Consider the following 17,695-nt stretch of genomic DNA (forward strand, 5'->3'; position numbering starts at 1 on the left):
GAAAGAACTGTCCACTTCAGTAACATAGTAACCACGCAGTTTCTGGTGGAAAGACCCTCTGAAGGCCAGCAACTCCAGCCTCCTCCTCAGAGCTGGTCTGTGGGCCAACACTGGTTCAGATGAATCTGGGCTACATTATTTAACAGGCACAGGCTGCCCAGAGAAGCTGTGGTGCCCTATCCCTGGAGGCACTCAAGGCCAGGTTGGATGGAGCCCTGAGTAGCTGAGCTGGGGGGTGGCAGCCCTGCCCATGGGACGGGGTGGGACTGAGTGGACTTTGGGGTCTCTTCCAACCCAACCCATTCTATGATTTCTTGTCATTTTGTACACAGGCCATTAGTCTACATTCCAGTGAAGCTAGCAGCAGACTTTTATTGATTTTTACTGACCTTCTGAGTCTACATAATCTAGAGGGGAGGCAAACATACACACTATTTAATATGTGCAAGATGGATGCATTGCCTGAATTGTGTGTTGATTCTCTGAAGCTACCTATGGTCATATTATTGTGCTATGTGTAACTGTGAATCCTAAGGTGTGCTGCGAGCTGAAGATAGCAAATGGAGAAATGCTGACTCCATAGTGGCACATGTGCACCTTAAAGTACTAGTGATGAATTGAGCATCTGTATAATAAGAGTTGCTCATAGAGATCACAGAGAAGAGAGCTGGATAGGGACGTGAAGAAAAAGTATTTGCTCTGTACACATCTCATTCCCCAGTGGATGCTCAAACTGACGAGGTGATGTGAGGAAACCCACCAGGTCACGCTCCCGTGCCAGGGCACAGTGGGCAGCACTTCTGAGAGGCCCTGTCTACACGTTGTGAAACACCCTCAACTCTCATGGACTTGGCTGGAAACTGGGACACTTGGCTCCCAGAGGCTTGTGCTCAACAGAACAGTGCAGCAGCAAGCCTTCATCGAGCCTGACAGACACTGCAAACCCCACTCTTGCTGGAAGGAGCCATAAAGCTTTCACTGTTTAGCAACACTGTACAACCGTATCTGCTTCCTGGAGCACCATAGGCTCTGTACAGGCTCACTCACATCTCCCTATCCTTGCTGCTGTCAGCAGGGTCACGTGCCTGACACGGAGATGAAAATCTGCAGAGGCTGCTGTTGGAACTTTGCTAGATAGGGAAAGGGAACACCTCACAAGCCGGTGCTTGAGCTCAGGAAAGCTGACAAGGCCTAAAATAGCAGGTGGCTCTTCTCCCAGGCTGCTGCCCACGTGAAAAGCATACTTAGGACACCTGTGTTCATCTGCAGTACCAAAGCTAACTGATGCAAAGAGCTGAACAAATAATTTCTAACACGAGACTCATCGAGTCTTTTCCATAGTAGGTTACAGTCTGACCACGTCTTGCGTGACTGAAGGATACAGTCAGCCTTTTCTAGATACAATCAAAAGCTGAACTAAAATGTTCACTTTAGATGTGGGAACTAATCTCCTAATTGCGCTCCTGCTTGAAACGTTTCAACTTGAAACAAATGCCCTGGTTGTCTGCCCTTGTTTGCAGATAGCACCTCATGAGAGTTCCTCTCTGCTTTCTTTCAGAACCATGACCGCACGTGCATTGCATGCAGGATCATCTACCGCTCCGATGAGCACCACCCACCCATCCTGCCCCCCAAGGCAGACCTGACCATCGGGCTGCATGGCGAGTGGGTGAGCCAGCGCTGTGAGGTGCGGCCGGAGGTCCTCTTCCTCACGCGGCACTTCATTTTCCATGACAACAACAACACCTGGGAGGGCCACTACTACCACTACTCCGACCCCATCTGCAAGCATCCCACCTTCACCATCTATGCCAAGGGCCGCTACAGCCGAGGAGTGCACTCGGCCAAAGTGATGGGCGGAACAGAGTTCGTCTTCAAAGGTAGTGTGGGGGCAGAGGTGGCCACGTAGCTGGGGACCAGAGCAGAGCTTGCTCACCGCAATTCAGCGGCTAACAGCTTTGTTCTGTTGTTATTCTTGGGACTATTTTATGATTATTCTTGGGAGTTACTTAATGGGAGGCTCTTTTGGAAGGCCTTCTGTGAGCACCCAGCCAAGCTGTGCAGCTGCATGGCATTTTTTGCCACTGAGGCAATACTTGCTTGATGATCCTTGGGGTCCCTTCCAACCGATTCTATGGTTCATTTGAGGCAAAAAACAGAAATCTCTAAGTACCACACAATAAAGTAAGACCCTGCGTCACTACCTGTTGGAGTCCAGTGGCCAGACGTCAAGCATCTAATCAAAACTCTCAAGATTAGATCAGTGTCCTAGGGCTCCTTCAGTGGATGGAAAAGAAAGGGCCTTCTGAAGGCATTTCAAGTCATAAGTGGTATCAATAATCTTCTGGGAAGACAGATAAAGTAGTGTGTGTCATTTCATCAGCTTCCAAGGGGGCCTAGAGCAAGTAGGGATGTCTCCAAAGCCAGCTTTGATTAATCCCACCGCAGTGCAGACTAGATGTCTCTAAGTGAATCTCCTGAAGCACTCCAGGAAGCAGCACTCAGTGGTGACACTTTCCATGTTGCTGTGGCTGAAAAGTCACCTCATACCAACAGCCTCGTGGCAGCCTGCTCAGAAAGAGCTCAGTGGTTTTAACCACTTACACAAACAAACATCTCCAAAACACAACATCCCTCCATAGCACCAGCCTCAGCAGAGCATGTGAAAACCCCAAGCATGCTGTAGGCTCCTCTCCTCCTCCTTTTAGTTACCATGTGAGAAGCATATAGCTTCCTGCATGTCTCCAATTTAGGAAAGTAGTTATAAGAAAGGATGTACTGATCTGGGATTTCTATAGGAGGCAGGATATCCTTGACCTTCAGAGCTTTTGCTCTTCTTAGCTGTATGCAACACATTCCAGCTCAGTTCCTAGGGTAAAATCCAGTTTTTGCTTGAATTTCATGATTATAATATGCCAGCTTACCTCACAGATCAAAGTCACTGATTTTGTTCTGGTAAAACTTTCAGGTCACTCTCTATAGATTATCACTTATGCCAGCCAGGACAAATAACATCAAGTGTCGAGCCATTGAATCAAATATCTGCTTATAAAACCTCAGAATAAAATTTCCAACAAGCATAAAAAGACATGTGCGTTGCTAATGGCCTGCAAAAGAGTCTGGGAGTTTGGTGTGTTAGGAGGCATGAGGGTTGGTTATTCACTTCTGTTTTGGTCGGCAGCAATCCATTCAGAATTTTTTTCTTGATACAGTACTAAAAGCACACAAAGGATGATCTCTGTTCAGCTTCCATAGGCCCGTTCAGTTTGGCTTTTCCCAGCTTCTTAAACTCAGCTGAAAAATAAAACTTAACATACCTGAAGCAACTTAGAAGTGAAGAAGCTGCAACATTTCTGTTTGATATTGCAGCCACTGTTTAGATAAAGTCCCCATCGTTCGGAAATACTTAAGTCATGAAAAAAAAGGACAGGTAACATAGAGAGAATGTGGTATTTTACACATTTTCCAGTTGGAAGTTATTAATTCCTTAGCTTTAGATGTGTTTAAAAATGATAAATGTAGGTTATAAGTAGCCCTCCTTCTGGTTTAATAGGGATGTTAATAAAATACGAGTGGAATTTTCTCTTTTCCTCCTTAATGCATCTCAACTAGGCTTTATCTGGGAAGGATTGCCTGGAATTCATGCAAAGCTCTGCTCAATCTCTGACTGAGATACGGAGCCATCAGGCTTTTTCCAGCTGAATATTTGGTTGCGTGTGCATTCTCCACAAGAAGTAATTACATCAAGATGTAAAACAATGCATAGATTTGCTGGCCACACCTGCAATGTTAAAAAAAAAAAAAGAAAAGATTTAAGGAAAAACAGATTCAGAGCTTCTATAACTCCTGTTAGTTAGATTAAAGGACAGGCCAACATAAATTCAGGAAGCACTAGCACGTGCACAGAGATGTATTCAAAATAGCCTTATCCCTTGGTTTCTAAATGCATTAAGCAGCACGTCTGACTTGAGCCCTCCATTACATCACTAGCATTATGTTACGAAGAGAGACATAGGGGTCAGTTTTGGAAGGGTTTTGCAGTTTCCTTCCCTCAGTGACCATAGCATGCATTGATTGAATGCTAAGGTTGTGCCTGCAGAGGACACGGAGCATGCTGTGCAGAGCAGGCAGGCAGAAGGGTCACAAGGCTGATGTCAGTGTGTCACCTTTGCTTCCATCTCTACTCCTCTGCTAACAGCTCTTCTCTTCCTCACAGTGAACCACATGAAGGTCACACCGATGGATGTGTCCACGGCCTCTCTGCTCAACGTCTTCAACGGGAATGAGTGCGGAGCGCAGGGCTCCTGGCAAGTCGGTGTGCAGCAAGACGTCACCCACACCAACGGCTGCATCGCGCTTGGCATCCGCCTGCCTCACACCGAGTATGAAATCTTCAAGATGGAGCAGGATGCCAGGGGCAGGTACTTGCTGTACAACGGCCAGCGACCCAGCGATGGGTCCAGCCCCGACCGACCGGAAAAGAGAGCCACGTCCTACCAGATGCCTTTGATTCAGTGCGCTTCATCCGTACCCAGATCTGAAGAGTCGCCAGAGGAGAATAAAATACGGCTGTATAGCAGCAGGGCACCAGCAAAACATCCCAGTGCCTCAGCTCTTGCTTTGGTGTTGTTTATTTGTACTGTGTCATATTGGGACATTCTCAGCTAGAAGTGAAAAAACTATTTTTCATGACTACAAAGCCAGGATTCCACAGACTGAGGGTTGTTTTGCTTCAGAAAGAAAGGGACGTTTATTTTCTTGATGCACTTGAATGCCTGAGAACTGTTGTTCTTTTCCTTATTTCCCCCCCTCCTTGAATCACGAACGGCACTCGTTTGATGTTTGTGCTTTGAACTTCATCCAGTCTGATCCCTGGCGTGACATGACTGCACAAAAGTAATTGCACTTTAGGACTGCAGACTTCTGGGGGGCGGGAGGGGGTCTCCTTTTATATTGTTTTAACTGCTGGGGTGAACGTTGTGATCCTGCTTCGTTGTCTCTGCCATTTTACCATTGTGGTACTGCTGTGCCCAACGCTCGGTTTCTCATCACAATTTAACTCCATGCAACAAATCGGTGATGGCGGTTTCCTCTTGGCTTCAGGATTCTGGTAGAGATGTGTATATAGGATGGAAACCCACACGGATTTACCTGGCCGTGATCTCACAGCTCAACACAGAAAGAAACAGCAAGTCAACAGCCCTCCGCTGAGATAGTGGTCGATGGTCGATATCTCCAATTAAAAGATATTCCAAGTAATTTAAACTGTTTCACAGTCATCACATTGTAAAAATAACCAGTGGTTTAATATTTTCTCATTCAATTTAGTTAGCTGCATAATTGCTTCAGCACTTTCTTATGTATCTAGCAAGTGGTTACAACCAAGTCCACTTAAAGCCAGATAGAAGCAGCATTTTTTCTGTCAGATATACAGCACAGGTAAGCTGCTGATAAAAGTCTTCAGTGACGTGCTCCATTGCCATATTCATGAGGCCTCAAATACCCCATACGCAGTGCTTGTGCCTTGGGTGCTGTATCAGCCAGGTGGGTGAATGAAAGCAGCAGATCTAATGACGTGCAGCCCTACTTAGCCACCTGGTTTCAGTGATGTAAGTGGCCTTTTAGGAACAAGTGATGGGTCTCAGCAGCAAGCCCACTATGGGCCCCAGTACTGCCATTACTTTAAAGAGCAAAGAACGCAGCAGGAAGAAGACCCTCATAGTCTGATGGATGGAGGCTGGCCCTGCCTACCAGAGCCAGGAGCAGGAGATGCACAAACACCGCTGCCTCCCCACTTTTCTCCTTGCTAGTCAGTCCCAACATGCATTGAGTGCACATTGATTTGGGCAGATGCCGCTGGCAGAGTTGGATAGGGAGAGCCCTCAGATCATGTGCTCCATCAGCAGCAGCCTGCCCTGAAACCCACAGATTTCCCATGGTCAGTACATCCTCATGTACACACTGACACGAGTGAAAGCAGAGAGGGTGAGGGAGGTGTTTAGGGCCAGCCAGGAAGTACGGTTCATGGATGAACCATGTTCCCCACATTAATGGGGAGTAACTGAGGACATGGCTCAGCCTTGAGGCCTTTACTGATAGTCATAAGTGTACTTGCTCCCAAGAGGAACTGTGAGTGAAGTACAGGGCGTGAGGTCACAGCTCCCAGCTGCCCAGTCCTGTGCTATAGGAGGAAGAACCCTCTAATGGGTCATTCCCAGAGTCATAGGAAAATCCCATCCTGAATAAAGCTTTCAGCATTACGTGAGTCTCCATACTGTATGATAGAGCAAAAGCATACTTTGGAAGCAGTGATAACATGGGCCTTCCTGGCCAATCAAGCAGGAAAAAGCCGGGTAGCAGATGGCCATACTCAGGCTCTCTGCCTCCTCACAGTGCATGCCTTCTGCACAGTTTGTTCCAAGCTGGCATCAGCCTATGGCAGGGACTTCCACAGAGTGGGAACAAAGTCCACTCATCTGTTTTTGAGGCAGCACGAGGAGGCACAATCTCAGGCTCTTGCTGCCAAATCAGTCACATCTTTCACACTTGTTCTCAGGCATGAAAAACTGCAGAAAGCCCATGAAAGCTCAAGAGTCAGAATGAAAGCCCAGGATGGCCGAGCAGTGCTCCTCCACACACCTGATACCAGATTCTTCTTCAGCCTGATAGGAGGAGCTGAAAGCCAAACTCACTATGGCAAGTCAAGCCCTAAGAACCAGAAGGGAGCTCGGTTTTCTCTAGCTAGAACTCACTTTTATTGTCAGCAGGTATTCAGCAGCACATCTCCAGATGAGTTACTGAGCTATTACAAGATCCCAGACACATCTCTCCAAATAGTGGCTAAGCTTCTCATTTCTGTTTAAGACTTAGCTGCATCAGTGAGCTCCTGTTAGCTCTTACATGTTAAGATGTGCCTGGTGTGGCGTTCCTTTGACCACATGAGACAAGCTTCTTTCACCACCAACCACTGCCAGGTTAGGTAGTCTCATCTCTGCAAAACACAAATATCTGGGAGCTTTTAAACCCTGATCCTTCCCTAGGTATATGCCACACACAGCTGAGTCCTGGCTGAAACCCATCTGTCCCAGTAATGCAGGCCTGAACCCAGCGCCAAGGAGCCACCACATAGCACCACGTTCTGTAGTCACCAGGGCAATGGGCCACAACTGATCACTGCTTTAATTGCTTAACATCAGGAGTATTACAACAGTCTTAAGAGAACTTCAAGCTCAAAGAAGGTAGATTTAGGTTAGATGCAAGGAAAAGATATTTTGCAGCGAGGGTGGTGAGGCACTGGAACAGGTTGCCCAGTGATGCAGTGGATGCCTGGAGACTTTCAAGGCGAGGCTGGATCAGCCCTGCGCAACCCAGTGTAGCTGTGGTGTCCCTGATCATTGCAGGGGAGTTGGACTAAATGGCCTTCAGAGGTCCCTTCCAACTCTCAGGATTCTGTGATTCTATAACTACGTGTCTTGTTCTTACCTCAAAGAAGTGCATTCACATGTGCACTACAGCAGTTAAACCCTTGTTTGTGAAGCACAGGCTTGCAAAGATCTAGGTTTGCCAAGACATGGGGCTACACTACGCACAAACATGACACAGATTGTGCAAACTGTACAAGAAATGCATTTCTTTTTCCTACCATTTAGAGATGGTTGAAAAGGAAGAACTAGAAAAAGACCTTCATAATGCACTGCAAATAATCCAATTCAGGTTTGTTTTGGCTCTGGTACACAATGGCTCTTCTGGTTTATTTGTATCATCGACTTGAAACATAATTCTGTGATTTAGGTTCCTAGCATCTGCTGCCCCCTCTTTCCTCCTTGGGTCTGTATTTTCCCTTTATTTTGCTGTTAGCCAACAGAAGCCAAGTTGGACAAAGTTATGTCAGCCTTAAGAGCATGTGGTTTATTTGTCAGTCCCTGTGCTCTGTGAGGGTTCTGCTCGGTTACAGGCGCAGAACTAGGTGCTGAGCTCCCCTGATCTTCCCATTTCATCAGGCACTAAATTAACCACCGCACGGCATATGCATTTGTGATACAATATATTCCATTCATTTTGTTCCTTCGGCCTGACCTCATGTGCTGGCAGCCCTGACTGCTGAAGAAGTTAAGCAGCAAGTGCCTTAGCAGCAAACCAAGCAACTTAGAATCACAGAATCATAGAGTCACCAAGGTTGGAAAAGATCCACAGGATCACCCAGTCCAACCATTCACCCGTCACCAATGGTTCCTGCTAAACCATGTCCCTCAACACAACATCCAAATGTTCTTTGAACACCTCCAGGCTCGGTGACTCCACCACCTCTCTGGGCAGCCCACTCCAGTGCCTGACCACCCTTTCAGAGAAGTAGCATTTCCTAACGTCCAGCCTGAACCTTCTCTGGCACAGCTTGAAGCCACTGAACTTGTCCCATCCCAAAGCTTTAACATGAAACGGTGGATGGTGGCATGCTCATTGATCACCAAGAGAGGTGAACGCTCCTTTCCCCTTCGCACCACAGTGACGTCCTACTCAAGGACCGACCGGCAGGACCAATCTGAAGAAGCTCTTCGGCAAACTCTTTTAAGACGTTCTGGTTTTAAAAAGGGACAGAAGGGAACGGAACGCTGCACCACGCCTTCCTTCTCTGTTTCTGTACCGTTTACACACTGTGCCTGCTGCCCTGGGGTACAATGTCATTTTGCTGAGCAGAGGTCCGCAGTTTAAGATGTAGTGTCTGTTTTGCTGAGTTGGGGTGTGCTTGCTTCATGTGCAGGATTCAAAAGAAAGAAAAATCTTTTATATTTTTGTAAAGCTATAGAAGGTATTTTTCTTCTCAACTCTATGTTCCAGATTAAACTGCCGGGGAAGTTTTAGCACTTGTCGAACTATTGGTTGAAATAAAAAAAAAAAAGCCTAATTGAAAAATGAAGGATTCCTTTGCATTCTGTGCACGTCAGTGGTCTGTTAGATTTCCACCTCTAAAGGCTGATACATAGCTCAGGATGCAGCATCCCTCTGTTGAGGGCTGTGCGCAGAGAGAAGCTCCTTTCTTACTGCCTTTGGTTGCAAACGTGACGCTGGCAGCAGCCCTGGTGAAGGCAGCTGGGATGCCCCAGGTCTCACAGCTCTGTGAGCGAAGTGAGCTGCACCGCAGGCTGGAAGCACACCACAAGCAACAACAGCCACGGCTCGTGAGGTTGGGGCAGTGGTGTGTCCGTGCAAAGGGTGTGGTTGCCACAGAAAGAAAGCATTTGTTAGAAGGGAGCTGTGAGCAGTTGAAACGTGCCTTGCTCTAAGGGCTACAGCCCAGGGGAGGACACTTTCTTAAGGAGAAAAAAGCCCCAGACGATCCAAGAATGGAAAGCAAGGCACAGGATAACAAAAGCATCTTTCTTCACCACTGCACCACTTCATCACAGCCTCACTTGCACAAAGAGAAGAGGTGCGGTGAAGCCAATGGGACTTCCACCAGCAGCTTCAAAAGGTTTGCATCTGAGAAATGACTCAGGATTTTTGGAACCACGACAGCAGATTGCTGCATGATGAGGCTGCACATCAGGAAGCGTGCCCGCAATTACAAAGCACTGCAAAGGCAGCAGCCAGAGTCTAAGAGTAGGGGCCTTCCTTTTCCTCTTTTGTATGGAGACACAAAGGTGTGGGCACGGACGAATCCAAGCCTAAGTGTGTTCCACGTGGCATAATTTACCCCTCCTGGCATAAAAATGAAGGGTAGGTACTAAAACACAGCACCACTCACTCTGAATTTTATTATTTGATTCATTTGCCATATTTTTTCCCCTCTGAGAAATATTTTCCAAGAGCTTTTTCCTTCTCTCCAGCACTCACTGTTAATTTAAAAGAAAATTACTATTTGCTGCAAGCAATAAATAATCACGGAATCATTAAGGCTAGAACAGCCTTCTAAGACCACCTAGTCCAACCGTCAGCCCACCCCCACCATGTCCACTAACCGTGTCCCTCAGTGCCACATCCACACAGCTCTTGAGCAGGTGCTCCCCAGGGATGGGGCCCAAAACTGAACACAGGAGTTGAGGTAAAGAAAGAAGATTTCTTCTCAGGCAGAAAAAAAAAGGATGGTTGCGAGGAATCAAACCACAAGTATCCTCACTAGCTAAGGGAACACTGATTATCTAAGCTGACACTGCTCCCACAGCCCTTTCCCATGGGAACCACATAGCCCTTCCCAAGGCATTCTGTTGGAAAATAAAGCTGCGCAAGGTAGCACTGCTTTCAAATAAAGGAAAAGCTAACAGTTCAAGCTGTTTGGAATTGCACCTTCTGGTCTCCCGTCGCCCTCTGCTCTGCCATCGTGAGGCCCTGTCTGGAGCGCTGCATCCAGGCTTGTGGCGCATAGAACAAGAAGGATGCAGAGCTCTTGGAGCAGGTCCAGAGGAAGGCCACAAAGATGCTCAGATTGCTGGAGCACCTCTCCTAGAAAGAAAGGCGGAGGGTGCTGGGCTCGTTCCGCTTGGAGAAGAGAAGGCTCTGGGGAGACATCAATGCAGCCTTCCAGTACTTGAAGGGAGTTTATAGCAGGAGGGAGTCAACATTTTACACCGTCTGATTGTGACAGGACAAGGGGGAATGTCTTTAAAGTAAAATAAGGGAGATTTAGGTTAGATGTCAGGAGGAAATTCTCCACTCAGAGGGTGGTGAGGCGCTGGCACAGCTGCCCAGAGAAGCTGTGGTGCCCCATCCCTGGAGGTGCTCAAGGCCAGGTTGGATGGGGCCCTGGGCAGCTGAGCTGCTGGGGGACAGCCCTGCCCACAGTGGGGCTGGGTGGGCTTTGAAGTCCCTTCTAACCCAAACCATTCTGTGATTCTATGACAAACTCCATCGCTAACTCAAATTCTGCAGTTCCATCCACAGAAAAATCATGGGCCCAGATCCATGGCTACAGCTTGCTAGACCGAACGATGGATTTCTTTAAATCGATGCCCAGCTCCCAGGTCACGTTTCTCTTAGCACCCCACGAAAAACTGAAGAAGATGACAACGACGCACAGCCCTTATCTGCACCGACCGCCCCAGGCGGTGCCGCCGGGCCCGGCTCTGCTGTTCCCACAGCCCGCGCTGCTTTCCCGCCGGGTGGGCGGTAAGAGCACAGCGCCATCTGGCGGCCACTACCGAATCGTAAGCATTGCTTCAACGTATTCGGCCTGACGCAGATCTATAAACGGCATCTGAAGGATCGGTGTGTGTGTATGCATACGTACAGCTTACATTTACGGACGTTGCTCGTGGAATTACCAGCGTTTTTAATGAGCAACATCACACATTCACTAGAAGTACCCAAAGAGTTGCACAAACTCCCAGACAGGTGATACGTGCTACAAACGTATCGACAAACTCTCAATCCGACATATTAGCCTATTACTGGCTCACCCTATGTATTGTACGTGCAATTGCTTGCCTGGAATTCTCTTGTTTACAACACCTGCTGCTGTGATTTATGCTTCATGATGGAGAGGAACCGCTGTTCCTGGAGAAGACCTGGGAAAACGAAGCCATCGGCACAGCAGCTTCTGAAACAGCCCATCGTGCTCTTCTCATGACTGCCTCTTCCTACCACACTGCCTCCTCTACACGACACCAGCCACTCCCGAGCTCCCACTTGAATATGAGGCACCTGTCCCACATCTCATCTTTTCAAAGTTTTAAACTAACCTGAGGTGATTAAGAACGCAATCAAGGCAAATGAGCTACTGCATGAGCTTTCATCTTCTACGAAGCACCCTTCCATTATCCCGGCTCCACTCGTTAGCAGCTCAGGTGAGAGCTGCAGAGAGCTGCATCTGACCCACGTTCAGGTCTTGTTTTCTGCCAGCTCTTCTCCCCAGCTTTCTCAAAGCATGACTCTACGAACCACAGACTGTCCTTGTCTTGCACGATGAGTTAAAGCAATGTCTCAAACACTACGAGCAAAGCATCATCTTCATCCATCAAGGTAGTTACTAAATCCTCATTGTCACTGCTTTTTGAGCCAGCCTTCACGCCAGTGCAGAAGCATACTGCACTCTGAAAAGCTGTTGTATCAGTGAGGAACTCATTAGTTTCAAGAGAACACGTAACTGTGGATTTAACCTCAAAGAGTCTCCTACGGTTGGAGCACTTTTGTCCACAGGAGCCCAACATGGCTGGGTTTGAAGAGGTGTTTGACACCCCTGGAAGAAGCGCCTCCAAAAATCCAACCTTTATCACCTGTCCTTGGACTATCAATATAGCAATAATTATTTTTGGAAAAATAATTTGTCACTCCTAAGTGCAGAGCAAGTCATACCACCGCCACGGTGCTTGCATAGGTTTAGGACTATTCATTTTCTTCTACAGCACCAACTCTGCAAAAACCTTTTGCTGTGCGCTCATATGTTCTAATGCTGCCAACACAACGTGCCCAAATGTTTAGGTGGGTTTTGGTTTTGTTGGTTTCATTGTTTCTTTTTGGGTTTGGGGGTATTTCTTGGTTTTGGTGCTATCTTTAATAAGGTCAGGCTGCAATGCCAGTGAATGCAATCCTGCAAGAGCGGGGTTGCTCTCTTCTCACTGGTGACAGGACGAGGGGAAATGGCCTCAAGTTGCACCAGGGGAGGTTTAAGTTGGATATCAGGAAACACTTCTTTACAGAAAGGGTTGTTAAGCACCGGAATAGGCTCCTCAGGGAGGTGGTTGAGTCACCATCCCTGGATGTGTTTAAAAACCGTTTGGATGTGGTGCTCAGGGATACGATTTAGAGGAGGGTCGTTAGAGTTAGGGTAGTATGGTTAGGTCATGGTTGGATTCAATGATCTTTAAGGTCTTTTCCAGCCTGAGCAATTCCATGATCCTATGATTTACAAGAACTTCTAAACTGAAGTTCTGCTGTTGTTGTTTGGGGTTGTTTTTGTTTGTTTGTTTATTTGTTGCATAACGTGGATGATAAGCAGATTAATAAAAGTCACACTGCCTTTTTCTTATAGACGAGATTAGAAGGCAAGAATTAATAACCATTTCAGTCACCTTTCAATTAGTTTTTCATGTACGTGTAGCTGAGACTTCTTAGCTACTGTCATTCATAGCTGTCTGTCTCATGCGCCTGAATTACCATTCACACCCCTTGAAGTTTTCTAAAGGAAAGGGAGGGGGGTGAAGAGCGTTCTGCTGCCAAAAGCAGAAGGAACTACTGTACACACCGGGATTCAATGTGCTGCCGGCAGCGTCAGCAGCATTACATAAAATGGCACTGCAGCATGGCAGGGGAGATGACTTGACCACCATTTAATTTGTCAAACACAAAAAAATCTGGATTTCATCCAAATCAGTTCCCAAGTGCAGCTCGCCGCACAAACATGTGAACCACTGTCCCGGCAAGGGAGGAAGAAGCACTAATAGTTTTGTACAAGGGCTCATTTCTACACAGCCACTTGTCATTTAAAGGGGGAAAAAAAAGACGACACTACTACTACTTCTGCAATCCTGCCACAGTCAGCATGCAAAAACAAAAGCACAACAGACCAACACACACACACACACACACCCAACCTCAGCCAACATCTAAGTCAGACCCCAGACCAAGGCTGCCGCAGAGGACCAAGCCCAGCAAGGACAGAGTCACTGTAGCAGCAGGGGGCTAGCCCAAGATGCAGCTTCCAGCACACAGTCTGCAATGATGCTCTCCTGAAACCTGGCAGTGAACAACAACGCTCACAGAAATGTGGCTAAAAAGACACGATGCAGAAATTGAAGCCACCCATGAACACAAAGAGCAGGTGCAGGTCAGTACTGACCTATACGAGGGCTGCTCTGTAACTATCAAGATCTTCCATCTCTTGCAAGACTGAAGCAAGAATTTGTGCTGGCAAGTCTGCTCAAGCACAGACACTCGTGACTCCAAACAGGAAGAAAGATAACTCTTTGTCATGATGGTTATTGTAAATAAGGCAAGTCTTCAGCACCCACAGTGCAGGGCAGTGAGACAGCCCGTAAGATGGTCCTACATAGAGACCTACATACACCTACTGGGTATCCTAAAGCCTACAGAGCATAAGCATTCGGGGAGAAGTTTCATAATAAAAAAGGACACTACTAAGTTTTTAATGGTTTATTAACACTTCAGCTTTTAATATCTTTGAAGAAGGCCTGGAAAGTAAGTTTTGCTTATTGACTTTGTCTTCCCCCTTTGCAAGATGTCATCTTCCACCTCCTCCCTCCACCCCCTCTCCTTCCAAGAGGATAATGACGTTTCAAGCTAATGTTTGGTTGCTTCTCAAATGGAAATCAGTTTCAATCATAGCAGCAGAAAACATGCAAGCCTGAACGACAGACTCTAAAAGTCTAACAGCTTTTAGAGCTGTTTCTACTCTGATGAGTAGAATTGCACAAATAAATTGTGCACTGATGCAAATAACTTTTTTAAAAATCAATTTCATACAGATACACTTCTTTATTGTGGATTGGATTTGGTGCCCAGAATTACTACAGAAGTTCTATTTTCTATTTAACAAGGCTTTTTCTTCACCTGAATAATCACATTACCCTTTTGTAAAGGGATGAGTTCAGAAAAGCTTTAAATGCTACTTTGATGCTGTATACTTGCTCCACCTTGTCCTTCTGAAAAGCCAGAATGGGACTCGTGTTGTATATTTAACTGAAGTTGCACATTTAGCCTCACAGGACTTCACGGGCACTGTCACCTGATCTTGTCATTAGGAGCAGCAGAGGCTATTTCCCCATGCTTACATACACAAGTAAGCAGGCAGACAAAGCAAAAAGTTCTAACCATTTCAGGAACAAACACAAACAGTTTAATCCATATTACAGAATTCACTGAATACAGTTGATCTCATCCAAAGTGACTCCTGAGAGCAAAATAGTTTTAGCATTACATTTTATATACAGCTATGAAGGGATTACTGGAAACCAAGACAGTCTCCTTATACCATCGGTAAGTACACTGGTTATGAGACTGCTGCACACTTTCACTTTGAAGACGTTACTCAAACCATGACCAAGTTCTACGACCACCTGTTTTGTATTTATGAGAATAGTTCATTTCCATCTTATTCTATCCTTGTTTTTACCTCATTACTGCTGCCAGACATCAAAACCTGTTGGCTGCATTGAGCGATGACTCCTTTTTCTGCTCTCAAGTCCTGAAAGCTACCCTTGAAAACCTCCACGCACTACGCTGTAAATATTTTGAGATCTCCAAGGAATGTTTTTTTTTTCCTTCTATGCAGGAATGACTGCTCTGTCTCAGGCAAACTACATCCCGCACACTTATTGCCTTCGTTACGTTCAACATACTTAGTTTGGAACAGGCTATGGAAGTCTGATGCGTTAATGTTCTATTTAAAGACAAAAAACTGGGAGAATTACACTATTTCGAACCAGCAGAACCAAAATAATGAAGACCTTAACAGTGTTTCCAGTCACTGGGATGGAAGGCGACTTGAATGCAGATACTGGAACAAGTAATTGGAAACATCTGTGCTTGCATGCTCAAGTGAAAAGATAAACAGTGTTTGTATTTTCATCATCTTCCTTGCATGTATGCAAGATTGTATAAAAAGTTTATCACAGACAGAAATGACAGAACATGACGTAATTCTAGTATTCTTAAAAAAAAAAAAAGCACTAGAAATCAAAGGCAACCAAGATAACATACATCTTCTCTAGAACATTTTTCTCAGCTACGTAACGTGTGCATATACCAAGGTCTAACACACTTAGCTGCACCACATCAAGTCAAGCTGTCCAAAAGCATACACAATTTCACTTACAGGAGTACATCCCTTCCATAATTTTTCAGTTTACGAGTAATTCCCTGTATTGGATTACGCTTAGTTACAAGTAGAGCTATTTTGTTTCATTACTACTGACTGTTTTAGGACATATTTGAAGATGAGGCAAGACTTAAGATTAAGTGCAGGGAAGCATTTTAGACCCCCAAAACGCATTCTTTAAAAGGTAGCTACACATGGTTAACATGGGTAAGTCTGCCAAGAGTTGCATAAAATGACTTGTTTTCAAGAAGTGAGCAACTAAGGCTCACTCAGCAAATACCAACTCTTCTGCATCATGGAATTCATCATGGGTGTCTGAATCATTCAAATTACATTTCTGATTATCTACTAAAGTGGAATTACAAACCCACTACGTTGGTACATTTGAATTAAGCACCCTTAAGAAATCAAAGGAGAATAATGTTGGCTCCTGGAAGACACCCAAAAAAATCCAAGGATGGAGCAGAAGGTTGATTATTACACTCTCGCACACTGCAAGCAAATTGCTGATATACTGATAACACTCATGCCTGGTATTTGTACCTGCTGGATATCCAAATTATTCTGTCCCAAAACAAGTTTGGTAATTAACCTCTCCGTAGCTGAAAGCAGCCAGAAACCATTTAGTTGGGTTTTTTTTTTTTTGAACAAATAGAACGGAGACCTTTTTTTCCTCTTCCTGCTTCAATTACAACAGTCTAAGCCAAAGACTTATGCAAATAAACTTCAAAATTTGTTACAAGTAGCAAAGTGCTATGAACAATGAACTTGTTACGAATCCCCTTCTAAAAGTATGACAGACACAAACAGGCTACCCAGCAGAAAATCTGTTAACAATTTTATTTCTTTCGTAATGTTAAATATTATGGGACAGGATTGTAAGGATGAAGAACTCTCAACAATGCCTCACGAGGGATAAGAAAGAAATTCTGCCATGATATTAGCAAAGTAAGGTAAGGAGAAAATTTACACTGTAAGAGGCACCATTTCCCCCAGAATACCTCTTGTCATATTCCTGAATGAGTGGGATTAGCAATCTAATAGATCATTTCTCAAGAGGTAACAGCAACAGATAAAATTTTAAAGGATTATTAAAATAACATTTACAAGACTCTGAACAATTTCTGAACTCTTATTAAAACCACAGAAAGAAAGAACAATTCTTTATTTATGAATTTCCATAAAGGACTGACTGTGCAACTGACACCTGCTATTGATGACTTAATGTACAATTTTGTCCAGTAGCCAAACAGTTTGTCTTTTTAGATTGTGTTTTCTAACCGTGCGATCATTAAAGGCAAAGCCTGTTATGATGCTGTACACAAAAATGGTCACTTGGGCCGTACTACCAATGAAATGGTAGGTAAACAAATCTTTTTTTTCTGGCCAAGAAAAAAACAAAAACAAAACAAAACAAAAAAAAAACAGAAGCTGCATTTTGCATGCTTCTCTTGCTCATTCTTTCTACAAGATGAATTTCCCTAGAAAGAATCCAATGAAAATGGCTGCAATTACAACAAGAAGTGATGGAAGAGAATTAGAGCCATTATCTCTGAGGGCCAAAGCTGTGGGTGATCCAGATTTATCCGAGTGTGCTACCTTTCTGAGCCTCAAGCCTTCATCCTGAGGGGAAAAAAAATATACAGAGATGAAAAAAAGAATACAAAAACATCTTTTTTTATGGCTTTATACAATCTAACTCAAAGGTCAAATTTACTGTAACATTTAAATAAAGATAATAACTTGAAAAGTAATATTATAGCACACTAAACCCACAGAGCAAACGGTGACATGTCAAATACAGGTAGGATACTCACTAGTTTGCCCATGCTCTGCTTAAGAAAGATTCTGAAATTCTTGCTAGGCAAAACAAAGAATCCTACTTTTACTTACCATGTAAGAATGAAGGAATACAGCAGTAATTCCTTA

General features: G+C 45.1%; 3 protein-coding genes across 3 annotated transcripts in view; 1 reads left to right on the plus strand and 2 right to left on the minus strand.

The window, feature by feature from the left end:
- LOC121109849 (translation initiation factor IF-2-like) overlaps nt 1–4,352 on the minus strand; it is a 31,353-nt gene extending 27,001 nt beyond the window's left edge. Inside the window, exons 1-2 of the mRNA XM_046937944.1 lie at nt 4,215–4,352; nt 1,643–1,909 (exon numbers count right to left, since the gene is read on the minus strand). Coding sequence (XP_046793900.1) covers nt 1,643–1,909; nt 4,215–4,352 — 405 coding nt within the window. The remainder of the gene's footprint in view (nt 1–1,642; nt 1,910–4,214) is intronic.
- Nucleotides 1–8,887, plus strand: part of APCDD1 (APC down-regulated 1) — a 30,863-nt gene extending 21,976 nt beyond the window's left edge. Inside the window, 2 exon segments of the mRNA NM_001012941.2 lie at nt 1,559–1,880; nt 4,217–8,887. Coding sequence (NP_001012959.1) covers nt 1,559–1,880; nt 4,217–4,668 — 774 coding nt within the window. The 3' untranslated portion in view covers nt 4,669–8,887.
- Nucleotides 8,888–14,068: 5,181 nt separating this feature from the next.
- VAPA (VAMP associated protein A) overlaps nt 14,069–17,695 on the minus strand; it is a 31,904-nt gene continuing 28,277 nt past the window's right edge. Inside the window, exon 6 of the mRNA NM_001389455.2 lies at nt 14,069–17,389. Coding sequence (NP_001376384.1) covers nt 17,231–17,389 — 159 coding nt within the window. The 3' untranslated portion in view covers nt 14,069–17,230. The remainder of the gene's footprint in view (nt 17,390–17,695) is intronic.

Source organism: Gallus gallus, chromosome 2, assembly GCF_016699485.2.
Source record: "Gallus gallus isolate bGalGal1 chromosome 2, bGalGal1.mat.broiler.GRCg7b, whole genome shotgun sequence".
Lineage (NCBI taxonomy): Eukaryota > Metazoa > Chordata > Aves > Galliformes > Phasianidae > Gallus > Gallus gallus.